Source organism: Phalacrocorax aristotelis, chromosome 1, assembly GCF_949628215.1.
Source record: "Phalacrocorax aristotelis chromosome 1, bGulAri2.1, whole genome shotgun sequence".
NCBI classification, from domain to species: Eukaryota; Metazoa; Chordata; class Aves; order Suliformes; family Phalacrocoracidae; genus Phalacrocorax; species Phalacrocorax aristotelis.
The window spans coordinates 31,747,321-31,771,041 of NC_134276.1; the positions used below are offsets into that span (position 1 = coordinate 31,747,321).

The window sequence follows — 23,721 nt, forward strand, 5'->3', positions numbered from 1 at the left end:
TTGTGTAACGACCCAGCTCCAGGAGAAGGCGTTTACAAACACCCATCTGGCCTCGCCGAGGCAGACGTGACCTCCTTTCCCCTCACACCCACAGCTTTCCGCCACGAGCCAGGGCCGCCTGATCCCCCCGCGCCTCACAGCGGCCGTTAGCCCTCAGCAACTTCCCGCCCCCGCCGCGCGCCGCACGGGGAGGGGAGGGTCGGAGCTACGCATGCGCGGGGCGGCCGCAGCTCGCACCTCCGCCGGCAGGGGCGCTGCTGCCCGTCCGCCCGCCCGCGCCTGGCCCCGCCCCCGCCGCCGCCGGGAGGTGGTTCTCGCTCGGGTCCGCGCCCGCCATCGTGATGGCGGCGGCGACCGGGGGAGGTGGGGAGCGGAGCAGCACCCGGGACCGGCTCCTGGCGGCGCTGGAGGATCTCGAGCTTTTGGCCAGGTACTGTGCTCTACCTCCCTGCTCCCCCCCCTCGGTGCCTGGATGGGACGGCCCCGGGCGGCGGCGGGGATCCGGGGCGTGGGGAGAGGGTGCTCGGCGCTGCACGTCCGCGGAGCCTCCGGCGGGGGCGGCCAGAGGAGCGGGTGGCCCTGGGGTCGGGATTGGCCTGACGCGAGCCCTCGCTGAGCTGCGGGGCGGCAGGAGGGCCCGGCTCGGCCCGGGCACTCGCGTCTCCCGTCTCTCTTCCCGCCCCCGGGCCGGCTCCGGCGGGAATGGGGCTGGTGCCGCGGCGGGGGGCCGGGTCCGGTCCTGCCGGTGCCCCGCAGCTCTCCCCCGAGTAGGAGAGCAGCGGCGGCGGCGCGTTATTTCCTATTTCCAGAGCAGAAGGAGAGCTTCCTTATTCTTCCACTTGCCTTTCTTCCCTGGCTGACACCTGTATTTCCTGTGAAATGCGCACACACCGATTTTAGGCTTTTTTTTATTCGCTTAAAATTATGTTTAAGTCAGAGATTTGTAGACGGTGTTGCATGACTTAAGCCGTTCTGGTCGTTGCCTGTATTAGTGTTAAACTCACTCAAAGCTGGCTGCAGAGCTCGACTTTGGAGTGATGTAAACGCTCGGATACTTCGTCCCATGCTCTTGAGGCTGGAGCGATAACCCTCGTCCAAGTTGTCCACCATGTTGTAGAGGCACAGCTGCTAGTGCAGTTAAACTGGTTCCTAATTATTTTCCTCGGCTCGAGGAGAACAGGAGTTTAGGAAAACTTTTTCAGAGGGAATAACCCATACTATGTATGTGGCTGGCTCACTCTGTGTGATTACAACTGGTAGGACAAGGAATATATTGGTCAGTTGCTCATGTTTCTTCTGGTTAGGTTTTAATTTAAGTTTTAGATTTTATTGTGACTTATGGGTTGCTGGAAAGCATGTGTTTTTGGAGAAAAAAAAAAAGACTTGCTCTTTATCTAAACTTTTTTTAAAAAAAAATCTTGGGACTAATATTCTACCATAATGAATCCAGAGCAACCCTCAGCAGTGTTTAGAGAATCTTCCTGTTGATCAGCAAACTTGCAGCACTGTGGATCTAGGCCTTTCACAATCGTGGTGCTGGTTTGGTGGTAAAGGCAAAAATTAAGCAACATGTCTAATCTGTAGCCCTTGCATAGTTTTGAATCTGCATCTGTGTGTTATCCAGCTATCACAGGACAGAATTACATCCTCCATGACATCAGCCTTCATGGTAGTAGTTGACCTATTTGCAACAGATCTTATTTGCTACTACTGCTCAGTGTTGGTCAGGGATAATAATGCTTTAGTGATAATGACAAGTTTCTTTATTCTCTAATTGCTTTAAATTATTTTAGTGTTCAGGAGTGGACAAGAGATGTAGACCAAGGTGCTACTTAGAGCTTTGCTGGCTAGGGGCTTTTTCAGACATTTTGAAAAGTACCAGTTTTCATTTTAAGTTTCTGGCCCTGCTGTTGTATGGGTTGTACATCCCACTTGAGCTGCTTGCACTGGACCAAGCAAAGAATCAGCGCTCTTCCAAGGACAGCATCTTCAGATAGACAGTTACTCATGCGTAGCGTTGAACTGCCATCCATAGTCTTAGAAGCCAAATGAATTTGCTGAATTTACAGAAAATGCCTTTTTGCATCATGATCTGGTTGTTTAGTGAGTCCCTCTGAGGTTCTTCACAGCTTTTCAGAATGGTGCTAAAGTAAATGGGTACCTGGAAGTGTGATCAAGAGGCTTCTTTGAGAAGAGCTTCTAACCTAGCATCAGAATATTATTAGCTTTTTTTGTATTTGTGTGTGTTTGATATACAACTGATACACGATTGTGGAAATACGTGTTATAAAAGTAGTTTCACAACAAACTCTTAAAGAGTTTGAAAGCGTAGACTTAATTGCTCTAAACCCAAGTGTGAAAGTTGCTCTGTTGGGGAAAAACATGGAGGAAAAGTAGAGAAGTAAAATAGCAAAGAGAACTTTAATGCTTCCTGCAACAAACAAAGGCAGCAGAAGTAGGATATGAATGCATTTCATTGTGCTGTTTCTTCTCTCAGCTTGTCTTATGTAGTTCAGCAGGAGCTTAGCACATTTCATGAGTACAAATACAACACTAGCACTTCATGAGCTCAAAGAACGAGGAAGAAAACATGCTCCAATCATGAGACTATTCATAGAATTACTCTTAGTTGAAAAATCCCTGCCAACATTGTACTATAAAACTATAAAATACTGAATCCCATGAACACTTTTGTAATGATATCAGTACTCTGACAATTTTGGGATGACTTGATGTGATTTACAAATAATGCCCTAGAAAATTGTGCAAACACAGTTTCCCTTTCAGGGAACTAATTGAAATTTTGGCAATTTCAAGAAATCAGAAGCTTCCACAACCAGGAGAGGAGAGCCAGGTAAGCCGACTTTCTAAACTGTATTTCTTTGGGAAAGCACAATGCTTTACTTCTAATGTTTTCGTTTTTTTTTTCTTTCTCCCTTTGTCATTGCCTATGCTCAGGCTAATGGTGATGATGAGGTTCTGGCCCCACTACAAAGGCATTCGTGGTCCTCATGTTGTTTGTTTGTTCATTTGCTGCATGCTTCTAAGGCTGTTTCTGCAAAAAGAGGGAGAAATTTTGTTTAGTTTCTCATGGAAACAGAAGTACTTCTATGGATGTCAGTTGCTCTTTGCAGCATGATTTGAGTGTGTGCTGTTATTCTAGTTATACTGAAAGTTCTACAAAACTCTTGTTCAATAGATTCTGGAACTGCTGATTCAGAGAGATGGAGAGTTTCAAGAGCTAATGAAGTTGGCAGTTGATCAGGGGAAAATCCATCATGAAATGCAGCTTTTAGAAAAAGTAGTAGAAAAGAGAGATAATGATATTCAGCAGCTGCAGAAGCAACTAAAAGAAGCAGAGCACATACTGGTAAGTTTGTAATGATGCGTTTGCTTTTGAGCATCTACTTGTGAAAAAGGTGCTTCTGGAGAAAGTGGTGTTGTGTTAGTTTGAGAAGATTTAAGTATTTAAAACTTCATAAGAGCTTGGAGGTTTGGGGTTTTTTTTAGTCGTCAAATATTGTTTAGTTCTCATGGTATTCAGTTTTGTTTTATAATGCTAATTTTCTTCCAAATCTACTTGACTTCTGTATATTTTGAAATGTACACTGAATAGATTCTCTCTTAAAATGGAATTAAATGCAAGGGCTTATTCACAGAGCTGATTTTATGTAGAAGTTTACAAAGTAAAGATGCATTGAAGGTTTGGTTTGTTGCTTTTTTACATCTAGGCAACAGCTGTTTATCAAGCAAAGGAAAAACTGAAATCAATTGAAAAGGCACGAAAAGGTGAGTATCCACGATTGTACATACCACATAAATGCAGTTGTAAAGAAAGTTGCTAGTGAGCTCAAGTTAGGGTTGGTGGTTTTTCTTCTAATTCTACTGTCACAGATCTTGGATGCTTTGTGTGTGAACAAATTTCCATTTAATTGTGAACCTGTAACCATTTCCTCAGAATAAAGGCAGGAATGAATTACTTTTTCTCGCAAACATATCTTAATATTAAATTCAAGTGTCTCAACACTGTTCTTGGACTGATACTACAATATCTGATTACCTGAAAGTCTCACCAAATTGCTTCAGTAGCTCTATGGAGGAATGGGAGAGAATGTTTGTGTGCATATGCATGGTTTTTGAAACACTGACTAGCTGGTGATACTCGTTTGTATTTGTAGCAATTTCTGCTACTCTGTGGCACTTCCCAAGCTAAACTGACTCTCTTTTTTTGTGGGAGGCATTTTCTTTTTCTTTTTTGTTTTTTTACAATGTCTTCTTTTGTTACACCTCTTTCATCTATAAAATCAAATAATTTAATAAAGTTTCTGTTACTGTAATACAGGCACGTATGTAGAAGGACTATTACATGTGTGCTCTGCAATTACTAAACAAACAAACAAAAATTCTTTACTACAGAAAACTCTGTAACATAGTGGGTGCTGAAGTTGTTTTACAAATTGTACTTGTCAAGTGTACAGCTTAAGAGATTGGTTTGTGTTTTTCACAAGATTGAAGAACTGTTGCTGTTGAAGGTGTACTGAAGCCATGGGTGTAAAATCAGTTCACTGCGAAGCTCATCCTTACATAATATAAGAATTCTCTAAGCAGTCATTGCATTTGAAGCATGCTCTTAATGTTTGACAAAAGGGCATTCCCAACCTTTTTGATATTAGTGTCCAATATTCCAAAATAATTGAATGATGCGATCTCTTGAGAATATAGTAAATTTATTTCCATTTTTCCAGGTGCCATTTCCTCTGAAGAAATAATTAAATACGCCCATAGGATCAGTGCTAGCAATGCTGTTTGTGCCCCTCTGACATGGGTACCAGGTAACTATCATGTTTGTGACAATAGATCTTTTTAATAAAAAGGTATGATTAGTGTCTGTTCTTATAATGTTTTTATATAGTGAAAAACACTGCAGTTTATCAGAGTAACATTATTTTCAGCTGTTACATCTAATATTTTCAAGAAAAATAGATATTCAAAGCCCTTTATGTACATCTTCAAGAGGCTATGAAACTGCATGCTTCCATTACTTGACTGGCCTCCTCTGCTCTCCTTTGTTTGCTTTCTTTCCCCTGAATGTTGGCCCGAATTATAAGTTAGAACCAAGTATGTTAAAGACTTTTCCACATGCTTGGTTGTGTTCCTTCCTGCCCTTTACTAACATTCTCTGTAAAGAATATTATAATCAGTGTAGTCAGAAACAGCGTTTTCATTATGTCAGGTTTCAATTTTGGGAACTATCTTCCTTGTCCAAAACGAGAATGTGTTTTTTCTAATTCCTGTCCATGCTTTTCAGCTGTGAGGTAGCAGGGAGAGCAAAGATACCTTCTAAACCTGGGTTTTTTCCCTTTGTGTTTTCTTTCTTTTTTTTAATGTGCTTTTTCTGCCAAGTTTGAATGCATAAAGAAAGTCTAAGTGAAAGAGGCAGACTTGGATTTTAACAAAACAAGTGTGATGCTCATTGATGATCCAGACAATCAAGGTATGGGGGTTTTTTGGTCTGGAAGCGAGGCACTGAAGAAAAAGTTAATGTCTGCAAGGCAATTGTTAAATATTTAAAAACATTTCTTTGGTGTTTTTTCTTAAAGGGGATCCACGTAGGCCATATCCTACTGATCTGGAAATGAGGAGTGGTCTCTTGGGTCAGATGAACAACCCATCCACCAATGGAGTTAATGGACACTTACCAGGGGATGCACTTGCAGCAGGCAGACTGCCAGGTAAGAGAAATTCGGTTTTGTTTTGCTTTTCTTTATTCTTTGTACAGTCATAGCAATTTTGTGTTTCCCTTAGCAAAGGCAAATCAGAGTTAAAATAATGAAAGTTATGGCTAACATTGTTCCCTAGCAGTGAAGATCTAGTAAATAAAGTTAACAACTGGAAATTGCATAAATTTAATTCATGCTAAATCATACTGCAGACACTACAACTAAGTCAATATAAACAAAACTCACTGTTACCCCTCAATTAACTTACTTGAAATTGCTGTAAATTAAGTAATATCAAATCATATTGAAAAGAATAACTTTCAAAGCAAACTTTTCTTAGCAGTGGTGACAAAGTATGGAACTGTGAAAGCTGTATTCAGAAGAAAAGGGGTCTATTGTCATTCCCTACCTTTCTTTTAAGTCTATGCTCTATATAGCAAGACTGTTTGCTTAGGAGTTCTGAATTGAGAAAACATGCAAAGGACAGCTGGTGAGGTAGTACCTTGAGTGTAGGAATTGAGCTTTAATCCCTTAATCGCTTAATGAAATGGGCACTTCCAATGACTTCAATGGGATTCATTCATTCATGCTAAAATAAAACTTAGCAGTAAATCACAGTCACTGAATCAAGAATTCTGTGGTTCTGTACCTGTGCAGCATTGATCTCTCATGGCTAGACTGAATTGTGGAAAAATTCTTAGTTTGGGTTCATAGGGGATTTGTAACAGTTCTTACATGTCTGTTAAGCCATTTGCAGATGTTAGGGAAAATTATACTGTTTTCAAAAATTATACTGAATATATTAAAAATCCTGTATTGCAACTCCACTGGAGAAATAGCAAACTTGGATTTTGTGTTTCCAATCATCTGTCTAATCCTCTTGTCACTTCTTAGGATGTGACTTAAAGTTCTGCATCATCTCACTTTCTAAACTTCTGGCCTTGGATAGAATGGGTCAGTGAGCTGAGTAAGAGTGGGACCCTGACACCTGTCCATAGCAACCCACCAGGGAAGTGCTGAGGGTGGGCCTGTGTATCTTTTCTGTTCCTTTGAAATATGGTCACAAGACATGTCAAGGTTGTGTCTTCCTCATGGATTTGTTTCAGTAGAGCCTGTTCTGGCTGGCTCCTGCCTTAGGGGATGCAAACTTGCTCCTTTTAGTTTTGAGTGCTGTCTCTGTAAGAACTCAAAGCCCACTCCTTAGGACTTTTCCTTGAGAAGCTGGAAAGCATGGAATTTAAACTCCTCAGAGTTGTTAATTGCATCTGGGCCTCCAATGTTAGAGGAAATCCTCTAATTATTAGACTGTCAGGTAACAGGGAAACATCAAAACTTTGTTTTAAAGAAAGTAGAGCCTGCCTCAGCATTTTGTGTAGAGATCCTGAATCTGTTGGCGTGTGGAGGCATGTCCTGAGAATGCTAATTATGGGATCTAGTCCTTTTAGAGACATCTGCAGAGAGATGTCCAGTTACTGAGTCCTGACTGAGTCTGCAAGGCAGCCGCTGGGCTGCTTGGTAGCCCCAAAATTTTGAGGCTGCTCAACACATGTATTCAACCTGGTTTAATAGTGGACTGGTTCCAGCATTGAGGCATTGCCACAGAATGTTAAACACTGGCTTACGTTCTCAGCTGATTCAAATAGAGTTGGTTAACTTCACCACAGCTGGGATGAGACCACCTGGTACTATCGCTGGTCTTCCAGAGTGGGCCCAGAACTGGCAAAAAGGCTGCATTATGTCCTGGCACCTGCTGGGGGGTTGGATTTGTACAGCTAGGTAATGCATCTGGTGTTAGGGGACTGTGGATGTATTTCATACATGGAATGTCAGGTGTCTGCAGACTTAGATATAGAGCTACAATGTTTGTGGAGTCTGGGTGCTTCAGAGTTAGTCAGCACCTGAGTGAGAATAAGTCAGTCTATGTGACCTCCTGCTTAGACAGTGCCCTCTTTTTCTGTGCTCAAAGTCCCACGTGCGTGGGCTTTTGTTCACTTCTGATTCTGCCTAATTATTTTTAATTCTTGCTGCAAGTGGGAGATAGCTGTTTTCTTCTGTGGGGGAGACTTGGCTACAGGGCCTGGTAATAAGTGGAGAATAACTGAAGCACAGCAGTAGGAGCATAAATTAAAACTGAGCAGAAATGGCATATAGATGTGTACTGCAGCTTTGAAATGGGAGCCATTTTGGGGGCAAGGAAGGTAGAGACTAGGAAGTCTTGCAGGGGGTGGGCAAGTTGGTAGGGAGTACAGTATGGGATGGCTTTGGAAGTAGAAGAGAAGAAACAGCAAGAGCTGAGAGAAGTCAGAGGCAACTGAGGCTGGCCTGGCTGGGGCACAGTGGGGCATTCCCGCCTCTTGAATATCTCGGTGGCCCTGGTTTTTGTAGTAGGACACTCTTGTCCTTTGCACTTGATGCACTGTATTTGCTGTTGGAAAAATGATAACCAAGGTGTTTCAGCACCAAATTTGGATCAAACTTTTACTCTGAATTTCTATGGCCTACCTTGAGTATTTTTTTTTTGATCTAATCTTTTCATGTAGTCTTGCATACTGACAGAGGGTGACCATTTTCATTACTGCCGGTGGTGGTTGTTAATGTTAAGCCACTTCAAACTGTGCTTTGAAGATGAAAAGCTCTGTATGAATATACACTGTTTTGAAGTGGAGTGATGACAGATCAAGAGCCACCTACATAAATGGGCCTGTCTGGCAGAGTAGGCTTTCACAGTGATAGAATGGCTCCATCATGGTATGTTTTCCAGCTGTTACTGGAGGGTTTCATCTGTCTGAAATTCAGGAAGGATTTTAAGATTTAATTTTAAAAGGGAGTTCTGGTTGACCTGTCTTGTTTAATTTGTTGATATACAAAGCTAATAGTTTGATTATGCCCCTTTTTTCCAGATGTGCTCGCTCCTCAGTATCCTTGGCAGTCAAGTGATATGTCAATGAACATGCTACCTCCTAATCATAGTAATGACTTCATGTTGGAGCCTCCAGGACACAATAAAGAGAATGAAGATGATGTAGAAGTTATGTCAACAGATTCCTCAAGCAGCAGCAGTGACTCGGACTAGGTACAAGAGGGACAGTATGCCTAGTAGACCTTTCCTGTGGTGAAGGTAGGTTGGATGCTGTTCCTCACAAACTGCAACACCCTTTTGTTTTGCTGGTGTCCCTGTGTAGGGAGAAGATAACAGCTGGCTCAGAAATGGGGTGACTAATTTAAAACCATGGACATTAGAATTTGTTTTCCATTAGATGTTCAAGTAAAATGACTGGGAGCTTTCTGCTGGAGGAGAGATGTCAAATTTCCAGTGATTATGTGAATGCGTATGTTTGCAAGAGACACGCGTGTATATATATCTATATATTTACTATACATTAGATGACAAAGTTCCTGGGAAAAAAGGTGTAAGGGGAATCCCCTCGTATGTTTGTTAGTAACTTTACTTTTTTGATGATAGCCTTTTCTATGGCACAGAAATGAGGCATGAAATTTGTAATTTTAGTATCTTTTTTTTGTTACTGCCTAAATCCATGTTCTTGATCATCTTGTGTATGCCGAGAACAAAAATATGGCAATAAGGTGTTAAAAAATTAATTTGTAATTATTGTAATATATAATGATTTGTCATAAATAAACTCAGCTTTGATGTAACTTTGTTTCATTTTGCAAACTTAAATCTTGGATGAGTTATTGCGTAACTTGAGTACTCAGCACACTTTATCCTAGTATGTGGTTGAATTCTGATTCAGTTTCAGAAATTTGTACTCCATCTTCCCCTCTGCAAAATGCCAAGTCAGTATTTAGAAGCAGCTGAGCAGTCAGGAACTGGAAGTCTGTCCTTTTCAGCTGAGCTTTACCAGGTACACACAGAACTGGGCAGACCCTGAGGCAGTGATGTAGAGTGCCCATTCGCATGATTTCACCAGTACTTTGATTAAGCAACCTGGGGGATGGCACACTTCAGGGCACGCTGCAGGTTCAACTCCTTTCAGTTCACAGTGCTCACAGATTCTTTATTATTGCCATCTATATTTTTTTTCAGTTCTTTGAACCTGCTAATTTGTTTATTTCATCCCTTGCATTTCTTGCCTCAGCTACAAAGTTCTTTCATCTTTCCAAAGGCACTTCCCTTGGCTTTCCTTTCCTTGTTCTGTTTTGCTTAAGTAGTCATTTTATGATGGCTACTTCTCTCTTTAGTTTTCTGGTACCATCAAAGGGTGACTTATGTGAATTGTTGTTCGTAGCAGTTACATGTTTCTGCCCTACAACCAGTTTCCTGAAGCACAGATCCCAATTCTCTCCACTTCTCCATTTCGTACATTCCTTGCAGGAAGTATTTGATAAATTGGGTACTTCCTCATTTGCTCAGACAATCTTTCAAATATTGCTGTAAGTAATGCTGCCACATATGACCAATAATATATATAAATCCCATGAGGATACAGAAGTGAAAAGGACCTCTGCAGTCAGGTTCAATCACATAATATGGGGCAGTGGTTTTTTTTGTTTTAAAAGAGAAATGGGAAATTTGGGTTTGTCTCAGCTGTTCCTTTTGGAAGTATCTTCAGAGTTATTTAAAATTTCACCTCTATTTTGCAGTCTGAAGTGATTCATATACCTTTATATTTTAACCTTTATTCAGTATCATCTTTTCCTCTTTGTTGCTTACCCCCAATGTCTTCACAGAAAACTCTTTCCTCTTCAATTCTTGTTAATCCCAATACACCCGGCCTCTTTCAATCGTCCTAGTTAACCTTGCCGGCCTGTTCTAGCTCACATTGTTTTTTCTTAAACATGTGTGATCAGAATCATACACAATATTGCAAAGTGCAGTTTCTTAATGCTTTGTAACACAGGATTAGTATTTTCTTCTCTAAAGGACCCTCTCTTAATGCATTTTACAATGCAGCCACAGCTTACTAGTCTTTCATCTTCTCATTTATAAGGACATTCTTTTATTAGAACAAAATACAAATAGAGATGATTATTACACTTTCCGTGACTACTATACAGTTTGCCCAGAACTCTTACGTGGGTATATCATGTGATTCACTAACTGAAATATCATGGAGGTGGGCGATTGTTTCCAGACTTAAATAAGGGCGAACAGAAGCAATGACTGCTGCTTCTTCTGGATAGTTTGCTCGTGTATTAAAGGATTAAATGAGACCAATGAGTTACATCTAAGAAATAGGTCAGAAGACAGCTCTGCCCACTGTTCACCTAGCATAAAATCAGACTCTGGGCGTAAGATGCATCCTAACAATTTTTTTTACATCAGTGCTCCAAACTATATGCTGTTCAGGAGTATTTTTCTCACAGCTGGGTAACTAATGCCATTTTAGGTAAATTCTGTTTATTATAAGCCATTTAGCAAACCACAAAGCTGTAACTGCACATGTTCTGTTATTCAGTGGCTTAGATGTGTACATAGTAAGACTTTCCTATTTAGCAAACGTACCCAAAATCAAAGTAAACATAACATTTAGTTGAAAAGACAGTCTTAGCAGCTAAAAACTACCAAGAATAAAATTTTTTTGGGGGTAGATGGGGGTGTGTGTACAAATGAATGCTAAGTACAAAACAGCTGACAGCTTATTGCAGTAACACACTGTAGTCGCTTAATCAGTCCTCTCAGAAAGGATACAGAAACCCTGGCATATGGAGGTACAGTTTGTGCCCTCATTTCAGTAACTACTTGTATATTTACAACAGATAGAATGTATATAAGCAATAATGGTAACAAAATATTTATCGCATGACAAACCATTTTACAGTTACCTTGGTTTTCCCATCAGGAGCTAGATGCCTTCTAAAATTTAAAATTGCACTAAATCATTTCAATATCTTTTTTTTCCCCATTATTCTTTGGGACAGATGGGCAGGACATCTGTCAACTCTTCCTACGGCCTCTTTGTTGACAGCTGAGAAGATACATTAGTAAAGGAATTTTCAGTGATATTTCTGATTTCAAAACTGCTTTATAATGTTATCTTCTTTCTTCACTTCAGAGAAAGAATATCCATCCTAAGGGAAGTTGCACGTAGTTAATACTTCACATTCTAAGCAGGAGGCTTGCGATTGGCAGCAGCATCCTCACAGCTCATACCGCTCTGCTTCTCAGCAAAAAGAGCCATCTCCATTTAAGAAAATATATGTGCAAAGTAAGGAAGAGCTTTAAACCCTTCAAGCTCATTTCTTTTAAGAACTGACAAGTCAATTTCAGACAATTTTAATCTTTCAATATTGTGCTTATGTTTTATTCAAAAGAAATTGAAGGTATCTCAGAACACTTTGTACAACTGGTATAGCTAAAGGAAACAGACAAAAACTGTTTTAAAAGAACCCTGAAGAGGGGAAAAAAAGCCAATTAGTGATTTTTGGTTTTAAAGTTTTATCCTAAAATTAGGATAGGTTAGGATTAGGCTGATGTCCTAATGACTACAGCTGGAAAAGAATCAAATTTGGTTACAGATCTAGAAAAATGAAAAATATAAACTCCTTGGTTTTGTATGTATCTTTGTGTACTGTGGTATCATTCGCTACCTGTTCAATCATTTAGTCACATCAAAATGAAAATTAACAATTCTATCAAATCCCAGTAGCCATACAGAATTACACCCATCTGTGCTGTTTAATACTGACAACCCTCTTTAGCCAAAAAGTATGACTGTCTACCATAGAGCTACACCTACAAATATTTATGTGATATGAAAATATTATTTATGACACATTATTTGTGTCAGTCTAGTAGAACACTGTAGGCACCTTTCCATTAAACTATTAAGAATTTAGTAACATGATCTGATCAGGAATTAAGATCAACTGCAGAGATCTGAAACACTTCTGCAGATAAATTCTAATGTAACCAAGGCCGCAAACAGAAGCCTGTAATGACAGGGGGTGGCAAGAAGGGCCAGGGAATTTTCAATCCCTGCAACAAGCCACCACAACCTTTTGATGTTTCTAATATTCTGATTTTCAAGTATATACTGCTGTCTGCAGAATGAGGCGTTCTCTGTAAAATGTGACTTTTGTTCAGGACAGTATCTTAACTGAAGCAATGAGAGAAGGCTAAGTTTAAAAACTGGTCTGAGATTTATAATCACCAGAAAGCAGCATGACATACAAAGTAGTTTTGCATTGAAAGCAGGACAGTGGCTTAAACAAGTCAGTTTCTCTTGGGCCTGACGCTGCAACTGTTTCGAAGTCAGTAAGCTTCTCTGCCTAGTTCTGACTTCCCAAGGGCTATTCATCTATAGCAAAATCAACCAGATAAAACACTATGAGTTTTCTATAAAACAAAACATGAATCGGTAACCACTGGACCTAGAGATAGCTCCAGAATGAGAGACAGCTGTCATGTGAAATATGGCAAAAGCACTGAAGCATTTGGCATCTTTTTGGCTTTAGGAAGGGTAATACTTTGACGTGATACATCCTCTTCTCTTTTACACCAAAAAAGCAGGTCTGTCCTTCGGTTTGTTACATAACATACAATTAGTTTTTCACGCTAGTTGGTGACTTCCTGTGTACCCCTTTAGATGATCAAGCTCTTCTGTGAAAGGATTGTAACCTTGCTCTCTTAAACAGCGTAAGGCCCAGAACAGTTGATCTGCTGGAGGAAATTCGTCCCATTTAACCCATTCCCAACCTGTAGGGGAAAAAAAAAGAAAAAGCCAGAGTATGAAATTAATCATGTAACAATTCTGCCTCTGCAGGTCTGGGTGGACTGTGCAGAAATTGCCAACACCAATTCAAGGTCTCTGTTGCATACACAGTTATTTTTCATAGAATAGTTTCAGTTGAAAGGGACCTTTAGTCCAACCATCAACTAGACATCTTCAACTAGATCAGGTTGCTCAGAGCCCCGTCCAACCTGGCATTGAATTTTTCTGGGGATGGGGCATCTACCACCTCTCTGGGCAACCTGTGCCAGTGTTTCACTGCCCTCATTGTAAAAAATGTCTCCCTTATATCCAGTCTGAATCTACCCTCCTTCAGTTTAAAACCATTACCCCTTGTCCTGTCACAGCAGGCCTTGCTAATGAGATTGCCCCCACCCTTCCTATAGTCCCCCTTTAAGTACTGGAAGGCCACAATAAGGTCTCCCTGGAGCCTCCTCTTCTCCAGGCTGAACAACCCCAACTCTCTCAGCCTGTCCTCATAGGAGATGTGCTCCAGTCCTCAGATCATTTTTGTGGCCCTCCTCTGGACCCGCTCGAACAGGTCCATGTCCTCCCTGTGCTGAGGGCTCAATGCAAGTTATTACTGTCCTCCCCTTAAGTCTTAACCCTAGGGGAAACGAGTGCTTTCTCACATCTGCAGGACAACTGTACCTGTTGCCACTTCCTGACCTCATTACGTCGAAGTGATGTGGTAACAAAGGGAAAAATTAAAGAAATTAAACTCAAACGTGCATTTTACACAACCGAATCAGAGTTCTCCGAAGGGTGCCCCCCCCGCCGCGCGCGCGCCCCCCTCACCCTCGTTCTTCTCGGGCTCGCAGTTGCGCGGCTCCGCCCCTGGCTCCGCCTCCCCCTTCATGAGGACGGTGACGTAATGGTAGCGCTCGGCTGCGCATGCGGAGTTGACGACGGAGGCGAAGCGGAGGTTACGCAGCCGCAGCGCCGCCTCCTCCAGCGTCTCCCGGGCGGCGCACTCCGCCAGGCTCTCCCTGCGGGTGGGGGGAGACACGGCCGCCTCAGCACAGGGGACGAGAGAGGAGGGGAGATGGCCGGCCCGGGGTGAGGGGGGCGGGGGGGGCCTCGGGACTCCTACCCGAACTCCAGGTGGCCTCCGGGGAGCTGGTAGGTGCCGGTCCCCACCGGGCCTCTCCTTTTGCCCAGGAGGACGCAGTCGGGGTGCGCGGGGCTGGTGACCACCACCCCCACGCCGATCCCGGGCCGCGGGGGCTGCGCCGTCTCTCCCATGGCGGCCGTGGGCGCTCGGGGAGGCTCCGCAACCCCCGGGGCCGCAGCGCGGGAACGGGCGGGGGCGGCTCCTCCAATCGGCTTCGTGGGAGGCCGTTGCCCGTGGAGGGGGGGGGGGTCGCGGCAGTGCGTAAGACGTGCGTGGGCGTTGGGCGTGACGTCACTTCGCGGCGAGGCACGTGGCTGAGCCGGAGCCGCTATTTGACGATTCTGCTGGGCGTCGCTGCCAGCAAGTGTGAGGGCAACAGCTGCCAGTTGTGAGGAAAGCAGCGAGCTTCCCGGGGAGGCTCGCACGAGGGAGATATACTGCCCGCGTGGCGGTACGGTTTTGCATTTTGTAGTTCTGTTTGGGGTTTTTTTTGGCCTCTGAATACAGAGGGGCTGATGAGGTCACTGAGACTTGAAAACAAGTATGTGCGAGTGAGGGGTGCCTAAAAACACAATGGTTACAACTCGGTGTCTTGGAGATCAGGGTGCCAGTTGGTCTCTGACTGCAGGTTTGTTCAGAACTTATAAAGTGGCCCCTCTTAGATCAGTCCGCAGTTCAACCTGCTGGGTCAAGAGTCTGGCTCTGAAAAGTCACTAAGAAATAGTCAAAAAATAAACCTTAGCTAAGCAGAGATCCAGATGTGAAAGAACAGTTCCTGACTGATAAAGAAGAAATCAAAATTTCTGCTATCAGGTCTTTACCTTCATTTTCACAATTTTTTATTGTAGGAAGACAATTATGTAGCAGATAAGGTACAAACTTTAATGTTCCTTATAAACAACTATAATATTTGTCGGATTTTCCTCTTCTACCTCTCTGCCTATTGATTGCAACAGGGATATGAAGTATTATTCTTCTTCAGGACTTCCAAATACCTTTTTCATAAGGTTTTGAAATACTTGCATACAGATGTTTTTATTTACTTATGAAGGTCATAGGGCCAAATTGGCTGAAAATTGATCACTGTGTTTTACAGGATTAGTTTTTTGGCATTTAATTGCCTGAACTGGCTCAGTATGGCATCAGGTGAGTCCCAGTGTTGGCATGAAGGAAATGCCAGAGGAGTGTATGGCAGGGTACGCTAGAAGCAAGGCTGTTTTGTTCAGCTGTGATGTCAGCCCACACCTTCAATTACTTACATTAGTAAATAAAAAAATAATAATCTTGGGCAAATTGCCAAACTAACTGACTTTTTGTAAACCAAGCTCATTAGTTTCTATCCATCATCCAGTACAGCCAGAGTATTTTAATCCCCAGCTTAAACATCAGTCAATTATGCTGCTTCTATATTTACAAATTAAGATGACAGTGATCTTACAAAAATCTTATCAAAAACTTATCCTCACCCACTAAGCTTGTTCTGGTCCAATATATCAAAAGACCACAAAGCTGTTCACCTGAACAATGAAAACTTTTTGCTTTCTGTGTCCACTGTTTTCCCGTACAAATTCGAGGGTGATTCTACTAATACCTTTTTAAATAAATAAAAAAAATTCATACAGTTATTGTGCTTGTCAGAATGGTAGCAGGATATCATTTTTTACAAATATGTTATTATATAATTATGTTGAACATAAAAATTTATATTTCTTATAAGCAACTGTAATATTTGTTAGCAGGCTGAGATTTACCCTTTCTCTCTACCACCCTATTGATCACAACACAGACATGAAGTATATAATTCCATTACAGGACTTTAAAATAGCTTTTTTTGTAATGTTTTGAAATCTGTTTGTATTTGATTGTTTCCATTTCATCATTTTATGTTTGTGGTCATTAACGTAAATAATACTGTGTGAAAATAAAAGACGTTTTGTTGCCTGAATCTGTTCTAATTGGTTTCTCCTCAGGTTTTATTTTGGTTGTGGGCATGCACTCAGAGGTTTTACACAGAACATGTAAATGTAGGCCATTATTTCTGAGCGTGATGGTGAACAGACGTCCGCTGAAGAAAAGCCATGAGAACAGGCAAAGAATGAGAAAGTAAAAATGCATCTCCTAGTATGGTATTATGTTGAAAAGCTTGCAAGGTTATGATGTATGTGCTCTTGCAAACTTGTTTATTAATATTTCATCTGACAAAGTACTTCTGTGACATAAACAGCTAAAACAGTGTATTTAAACCAGCACGCAACCATGCTGCTAATAAAAGAGAGGCACCTCCTTTACAGGCCCAGTCACTTGTTCCTCATGCTAGTGCTGTTATTGAAGTGTCTGTGCAGTGAACAGGATGAGTGAACTGATCTGGCTCTGTAAAGAATATCTTTTAAAATGAGTTTGTTTTCTAGCATGCTGTGGGCATCACAGGGAGGGGATGGGACAGAGGTAGATCAGATTAAACGTAGCATGAAGCCAAACCTAATTCAGCAAACTGGGAAAGATTATTATTTTTTTTTTTTACAAGGTGGGTTCCCTGATACAATTTACGGCTCAGGTATAAGAGTGATTGAGTTGGCACAAGGGAGGCAGTGAGTATGAGCAGCTGGGAACAAGAATGATGGGACTAACCATGTTAGTGACAGGCCAGATTTATGTCAGATTAAAATGACTATGCAGCTGTGCCTTAACACACAGAGAGAAACCAGGTCAGAAAAGCACACTGTGATAAAGCTGCTTGAAAGGCAGCTACCCAACCAGAAAACATATGTCTTTCTGAGAATTTCATGCACGCGGTTGCCTGGCTGTGGAATTTACTACATATTCACATTCACTTGGCAGAAATACGGACTGGAAGATGTAAGGATTATGTTTAAATATTTCACATTGCAAAGCTGGCATTCAGAAGCTGGGTGGAATGTGACAGCAGTGCATGGCATCAAAGTCCTGCCAGCAGGCTGACTGAAACGTGACCTGGGAAGATGTATGGATTTTCCCTCACTTGCATTCAAGCAGCTGGTTGTTATCCTGAACCCTCATACTGAAAATTTTAAATTTAACATTGTTAACTGTTTCCTCACTTGTACTCTAGCAGAAATATTTCTGTGACACCTCATGCTTCCACTAAATTGCCAAGTCTCTTTGCATAACTTATCCCTTGCTGTAATGTTACAGATTGATAGAAATTAATACCAGAAATCAGGAAATGTACAGTACGTTGTTTTTGTGTTGAAACATAAATAAGTTCTGATCACATATACATAATAAAATCCTGTAAATTTTTGTAAAGTAAATTAGTAATGTATTCTGTTGCAATTTTAGTTCGATAGAAAGTGCATTTCTACCATTATGTGTTACTGTGCAGAGAGCTGAGCCTCACCTAATGGAGCAGTGCCAGAACTCCTTTGATGAGGAGCTGAAGCGAGTCTCCTGGAGACTGTCTTGGCTCTGCCAGTGCAGAGTGTTGGGGTGAGAGTGGCAGAACACTAGAGGAGGTTGCTTGGAGAGGCTGAAAACCTGATGACACAGCCCTGAGTGACCTGCTGGAAGTTGGCCCTGCTTTGATCAAGGGGTGGCATGAGGGGAAGAGGAGGAGGGCTTGGAGCAGGTGGCTTTCAGAGACCCCATCCAACCTAAACTGTTCTATGATTCTATTCTGGCAGCCAGTAAGATTTCTGCTTACGAACTCACGTACTCGGTATTTGCAAAAATACAGGAATTTGTTAAAAGGTCTGCACTTTTTGGTTTAAATAATGATTTTGCTTTTTAATTTCATGGAAGCAAGTAGCTCCTAATGCTGATATGAGCAGCTACAGTAATTTGAAGACCATTCATCTTAAAGCCTGGAAAGGATGACAAAGCCTGTAAGATCAGAGAGGCCTGGATCTGTTATGTCCTTTGGGATCTCCTGGGACATACAGTGCTACAGAAATATGAACATGTGTGGATGATTTTTATTTCTTGTGGAGATGCCAGGTATAGTTGAAGTTGCTTAGTAGTTTCTAATTCCTTGGGTTTAGTTTTTGCAAGTTTACTAAACTAAAACATAAATATCAGTCCCATAGATTTCTAGCATGTTGCCTTTCTGCATCAACTTTGGGGGTAATTTCAGCAAAGCCAATTCAAGTTATTTCTAGGAGATACATAGGGGAAATATAATTTGTGTTTGGGATCAAAAAGCCTTTCAGGAGGAAAAAAGAGACTCAATGGTCAAAGGATGAAAATCTATTCAAGTTAGTGTCAGTAAACCCCCATGCCGTTTGTGCCCAGAGCTTTTTAAAGGCTTGCTGTTACTACCTGAGTATTTCACCTCATGTGGCGTATTCCAGTCCCTTCAGCTTAAATTTACCCACTTACTTTTCCTTGAGACGCTGTCAGAACTGGGAGGTAGTTTTGCCTCACAGCTGAGAAACCAGGACACTCTGCCCTTGTCATGTTCAGTATCAGCGAGTTAAGTCACCAGAAGTGAGTGTTCAGTCAAGAACTGCTCACATAGTCAATAAAGGTAAGACATGATTTAATGAGCTGTCATCCGCTGCTTCTGAGATGCGGCAATGGCAAGAAAGCATCTAGTCTCCGTGTTTCTAGGTGAAAGTCCTCGCCTTTTTGCCACAGTAGGAGGCTGCACGCTTATCTCGAAGACAGGAGCTTTTGTCCCCTTCCTCTGCTGGGCTGTTTTATTGACACTAGCTTTAGTTTCATCATGTGCCAGTCTTGTCCATGAGGATGGCCAGCCTGCTTTATGCAGCTATGGTTCCACACTGACCATGTAAATATAGCTAGATCACCACTCCAGCCATGCCACTTTTAACATTAGGAAAGGTGGTAATTAGGAGAGGTTGATAATCTACAGCTTCCTCCTTCTATGGGGATAATATAATTCCATGACTGATATTTTTCCTGGTTTTCTCCTCAAGCTTGCTATTTTAAAACCATGAAATTGCACCAAAGATAAACATACTAATACCGGTACAAAGCTTTACACTTGAAAGTGCCAATGAAAATGTTACCTACGCATTTATTTTGGTTTTGGGTTGGGTTTTCTTTTTTTTTTTTTAATATGGCAGTCCAAATGTAGCTGCTTTAGACAAAACATGGAGAGAAACTGAATGCAATTTTTTTGGGTTGCCTTTTCCGTTTAGATTCAATCACTAAATTGTCCTGATTCAACAGGAAGAAATGCTGCTGTGCTTTTAAGCAGAGTCTTGCATGGAGTTGGTAGCTGTATCTTCTACCAGGATATTGTGCAATAAGTGCTTTGGAGGTTTTAGATAAAACAGGGTTCTCCAATAGAGTCTGGTTCTACCACAGTAAAACACACTTTGCTCTTTGCTCCCACATAACTTAAGAGAACTCAGATTCTTGCAGATATGTCTGAATGTTTTATATATTCCTATCATTACTTGTGTAAATCATCACAGAATAGCTGACAGCAGTTATTTTCTAATCAATAGCTTGTCATGCAATTTGTTAAGCCAAGACACGCTACCATGCAAGTGCATCTACCAAGACAAATATGTTTTCTTTTGATCCCTAAATCCACTCTTTTTTTCCCCATATACATGTGGCAAACAGTTCTTGTGATCTTTGGATCTGCTTTGATTTGCTTGCTTGTAATTTGAGATTGTTTCATTTAATTTCCTTGATATTAGTTCTCTGCAATTGCAAATATACTATCTTACAGATAATTAATTGCTTGTCAAATAATTTTTTTCCCCTCCAGTTTATAACAGCTTTGATATTTTGTATGTCTCTGTCTAGAATTTCCTGAAGTCCACAAAACGCATTTTAATAGTAATGAAAAAGGAAAGAAGACAGGTGAGAAAACAGCTTTTGCTCCAGCTCTTTACAAACCCCCCAACACTAAGAAGTAATACCTGTATTTTTTAGTACTTGTGCAGGTCCTCTCTGTTAACGTCTTGCACTGATTCTTACCTGCAAATAGACGGTTTACTTTAGCATGAACAATAAGCAATTGAATATTGACCCCGAGCAATGTACCCCTGATCTGATTTCCAAAGCTTATATAGGATTCAGGCCTAAAGATGTAGTCAGTACATTACAGTGATGAAGACCAGCTTCATGGTTCAGTGCTGCAATGTTTATCCAAATTTCACTGCAGGAGAGGAAATGGAACTTGATCTGCCTACCCAAAATTATTGGGAACTAGAGGAAAAGAAAGATGAGTTGATATGGTGGGGTCACTGGTTAGGTCCCATGTGGCCTGACTTCCTTTCCAGGCTTTGCCTCTAAACTTCATCTTTTCCTTTCCACGGCTGTCAAATAGTATACTCCTAGAGAAATTCTTTGTTAGGGAATCTGTGGATAAAAAGTAGGCAAGGGTTCAAGTATCCCTAGAGTGCCACTGGCTTGTGTGTCAGAGTAATTAGTGATATGATGGAGTGACCAGCAACGAAGCAATGGAGAACATTGAGAAAGAAAAGAAATAAAGGCTGTTTACCTCCAGCTAAAATACTGGAATTCCCACAAGTGATCTCTCAGCTTAAGAAAGGATCCCCAAATAATAGAAGGGAAATTCTGCAGAAGTTAGCCTTCTTCACCTTTGCCTATGCCCTGACCTTACCTTTATTATAAATTAATGATCTGCATCATTCTCCACAATCCTGGCTTCACACTGAACTCCAAACAATGTTTTTTCATTACCTTTTCATATCAGAATTTATGAGACCTGTGAGATTTTCTACGTAACATAGTGCCTTATCACAGAACAGAAAATCCTTGCTTTTAATATTGTACTTCAGAAAGGGCCTAGCTGAGCAAAATAAAGGTTGGTTCATATAACCCTCACTGACTATCATGAATTCCTGTACTTTTTTAATACCTGAATATTCTTTTTATATCAGTGATGGCATTATCATTTATATCTGGTTCCATTAAGAGCACTGTTTGTCATCAAGATGTGCTGTCAGCCCAAAAGTGGTCACCATCTTCGCAACAATTCAGAGAATAATGGTGTGCATATACAAGAGCGATAGGACAAATTACAGCTGTACTGTGACGAGAGAGTTTTACTGTCTTAATTGCTGGTTAATTATTTCTTTGCTGTTTACAGGGAAGACTGAGTCATCAGATCAGAATGAGTGTAGGTTGTAACACAATTCTCTTTTATTTGTAGCTCTGTCATTACATTTTAAGTGACCTTGGGCAACTCGTATGCTGGCAAAGATAGATTGTGCTCCAGCTTCTATGAAATTTCTGACTGTATTCAATCCCAGGGTAGAGTGAGACAGAAGAATATAAAAGTGTCCATTAGCTCAGGACAAAAATCCATCTAGGACAGTCCTTGGTGGTCCAGAGTGGATGTCTGGAATATGAAAAATCATATGGGAAATCATGACAGCACTTTTGCCTACTCTTCTACAGCCATCAGTGGCTCAATGACTTCTTGAGGCAGAGGTGGCTTCATTGTATTTACTAACCCTCTCCTCATTTCTCTTCTTTAAACTGACCAAGATTCCTCTTGAGCCCATGTAAACTTCCATCATTTGCAGCATCCATGGCAAAATGCTCCACAGCTTAGTTATGTGAAGACGTTGAGCATTTCACCTACCAGCCTTCCCTGGTGTTCCCCAGTTCTTGTATTGGGAGAGATGGTGAGCTGGTACTTAATGTTCATACCGTCCCCTGTAGAAAACTGCACCTATCCAGACCTGAGACTGCATACAAATGCCTGTTGCAAGGACAGGTGAAGATGTCAGAATCCTTGCAGGAAAGACACTGGAACACCTTCGGGGAAGCACCCTGGATTGCCTTTCCTGTATGACAATCATTGGAATAACAGATGGAATAACCTGCTCGTATTGCAAATGGGTGTGGTAAGTAGTTTTCTGTTATTAGATGCTCCTGAGGGTCCCCTTAGCAACCTGCAGTTTGTCCAGAGTCAACCCTGATGGTACTCCGGCAGACAAGAAATGCAGAGAGAATTCACTGGCTGCAAGATGTGCTATGTAAAGCGGTGTAGACACCACTGAAGAAGAATTCTCACTTTGCTTCAGGTTAGGTTTTTTGCTCTGACATTGGATGGTCTAGTAGCTAAACTGGTTTACTCACCTGCCATACTGAAGAAGTGGGCTCCTCTCTCCTGTCTTCAACTAAAAGTGTTCTGGAAATCTCAGTGAAATTTTTTTCCACAGGTGCTGGGATGCTCTTTAAGCCCCTGCTAAATCTCTTCTTTTGTTCTTGGAACTTTTATACCCTCTGAACTCACAGCCTTGGCAGAGGCTTTGGCTTTCTCACTGAGATGTCCTTGACAAGACCCTCTTTTCTAGTGTTTTTCGACTTAAATGGCAACCAGTGAAGCTTACAAGGTCTGGGAAGCAAATCAGATTATACTGTTGTCACTAGGTAGATGTGGTAAATCCATAATAAAGCAAATTCATTTCTATTTCATAATGCCTAGGCCTTCTGGGATGCTTTATTTGGCCTCAAACAGCTGTCTGTCTGTTAAAACATCTTTGCTCCTTCTACCTCATTTGTAATGTACCTTTTTCCTCCTTCTTTGTAGTTTTAAATACAGCTTCAGAGAGGGCCTCAATCCTGTGTTAAAAACCTTATTCTGCCTTTAGCAAGAAATCTCACCATTTTAACTTCAGATAGGAAGGAATCTACATCTAGAACTTTCTGGCGATGTAGCAAAACATATGAATATATATCCGAATCCTACAGTGCATTCCTCTTCCCTTGCACAATCTCTGCAAGTGTGGGTCAGGTGTTGAACCAGGCTGAGCCTGTGCAAACCTGTTACTTTATCTGGACTCACTAGGAATTTGCCTAGTTGTAGCCATGATCATTATCTTTTCCTCTCTCTAAGAAAGCAAAGAAAAGGTGAACATGTCATTTTGAAGAACAGACGTTTTTAAGGTTTGAGTTACGTTAATTCCTGACCACCTTGTACTGACAGTCTGAGCTGGATGGTGGCACTGGTGATCAGATAGAAAGGAGACAGAAAATCATGTGTTTTTACAATGAATCCCATTTAGACCAGTCCTCACAGCTGACAAGGCAACCAGACAATACAACATCCAAATAACTAAAGCTCTCCACACAGCTGTTTATCAGACTATAGACAATGGTGGCAGCTGCCACAATCTTTCTAGAAGTCCTTCAATATTGCCAGACCATGTAACATTCTTATTTTGATGTATAAGGTAAGAAGCTCCTTCATCTTAAAACTGGA

General features: G+C 41.5%; 2 protein-coding genes across 2 annotated transcripts; one reads left to right on the top strand and one right to left on the bottom strand.

Annotated features, from left to right (window-relative positions):
* The first annotated feature begins 276 nt into the window (after positions 1-276).
* Positions 277-9,377, top strand: MED4 (mediator complex subunit 4). Its single transcript, XM_075086944.1, has 8 exons — positions 277-430; positions 2,788-2,854; positions 3,200-3,370; positions 3,732-3,789; positions 4,746-4,832; positions 5,601-5,732; positions 8,621-8,793; positions 8,903-9,377. The coding sequence occupies exons 1-7, from the start codon at positions 342-344 to the stop codon at positions 8,791-8,793; spliced, it is 777 nt and encodes a 258-aa protein (XP_074943045.1). The 5' UTR covers positions 277-341; the 3' UTR covers positions 8,903-9,377.
* A 2,593-nt stretch (positions 9,378-11,970) lies between these two features.
* Positions 11,971-16,465, bottom strand: NUDT15 (nudix hydrolase 15). Its single transcript, XM_075086957.1, has 3 exons — positions 14,508-16,465; positions 14,213-14,403; positions 11,971-13,380 (listed from the first exon to the last, which is right to left on the bottom strand). Exons 1-3 carry the CDS (start codon positions 14,657-14,659, stop codon positions 13,235-13,237), a joined length of 489 nt encoding a protein of 162 aa, XP_074943058.1. The 5' UTR covers positions 14,660-16,465; the 3' UTR covers positions 11,971-13,234.
* Positions 16,466-23,721: the final 7,256 nt, after the last annotated feature.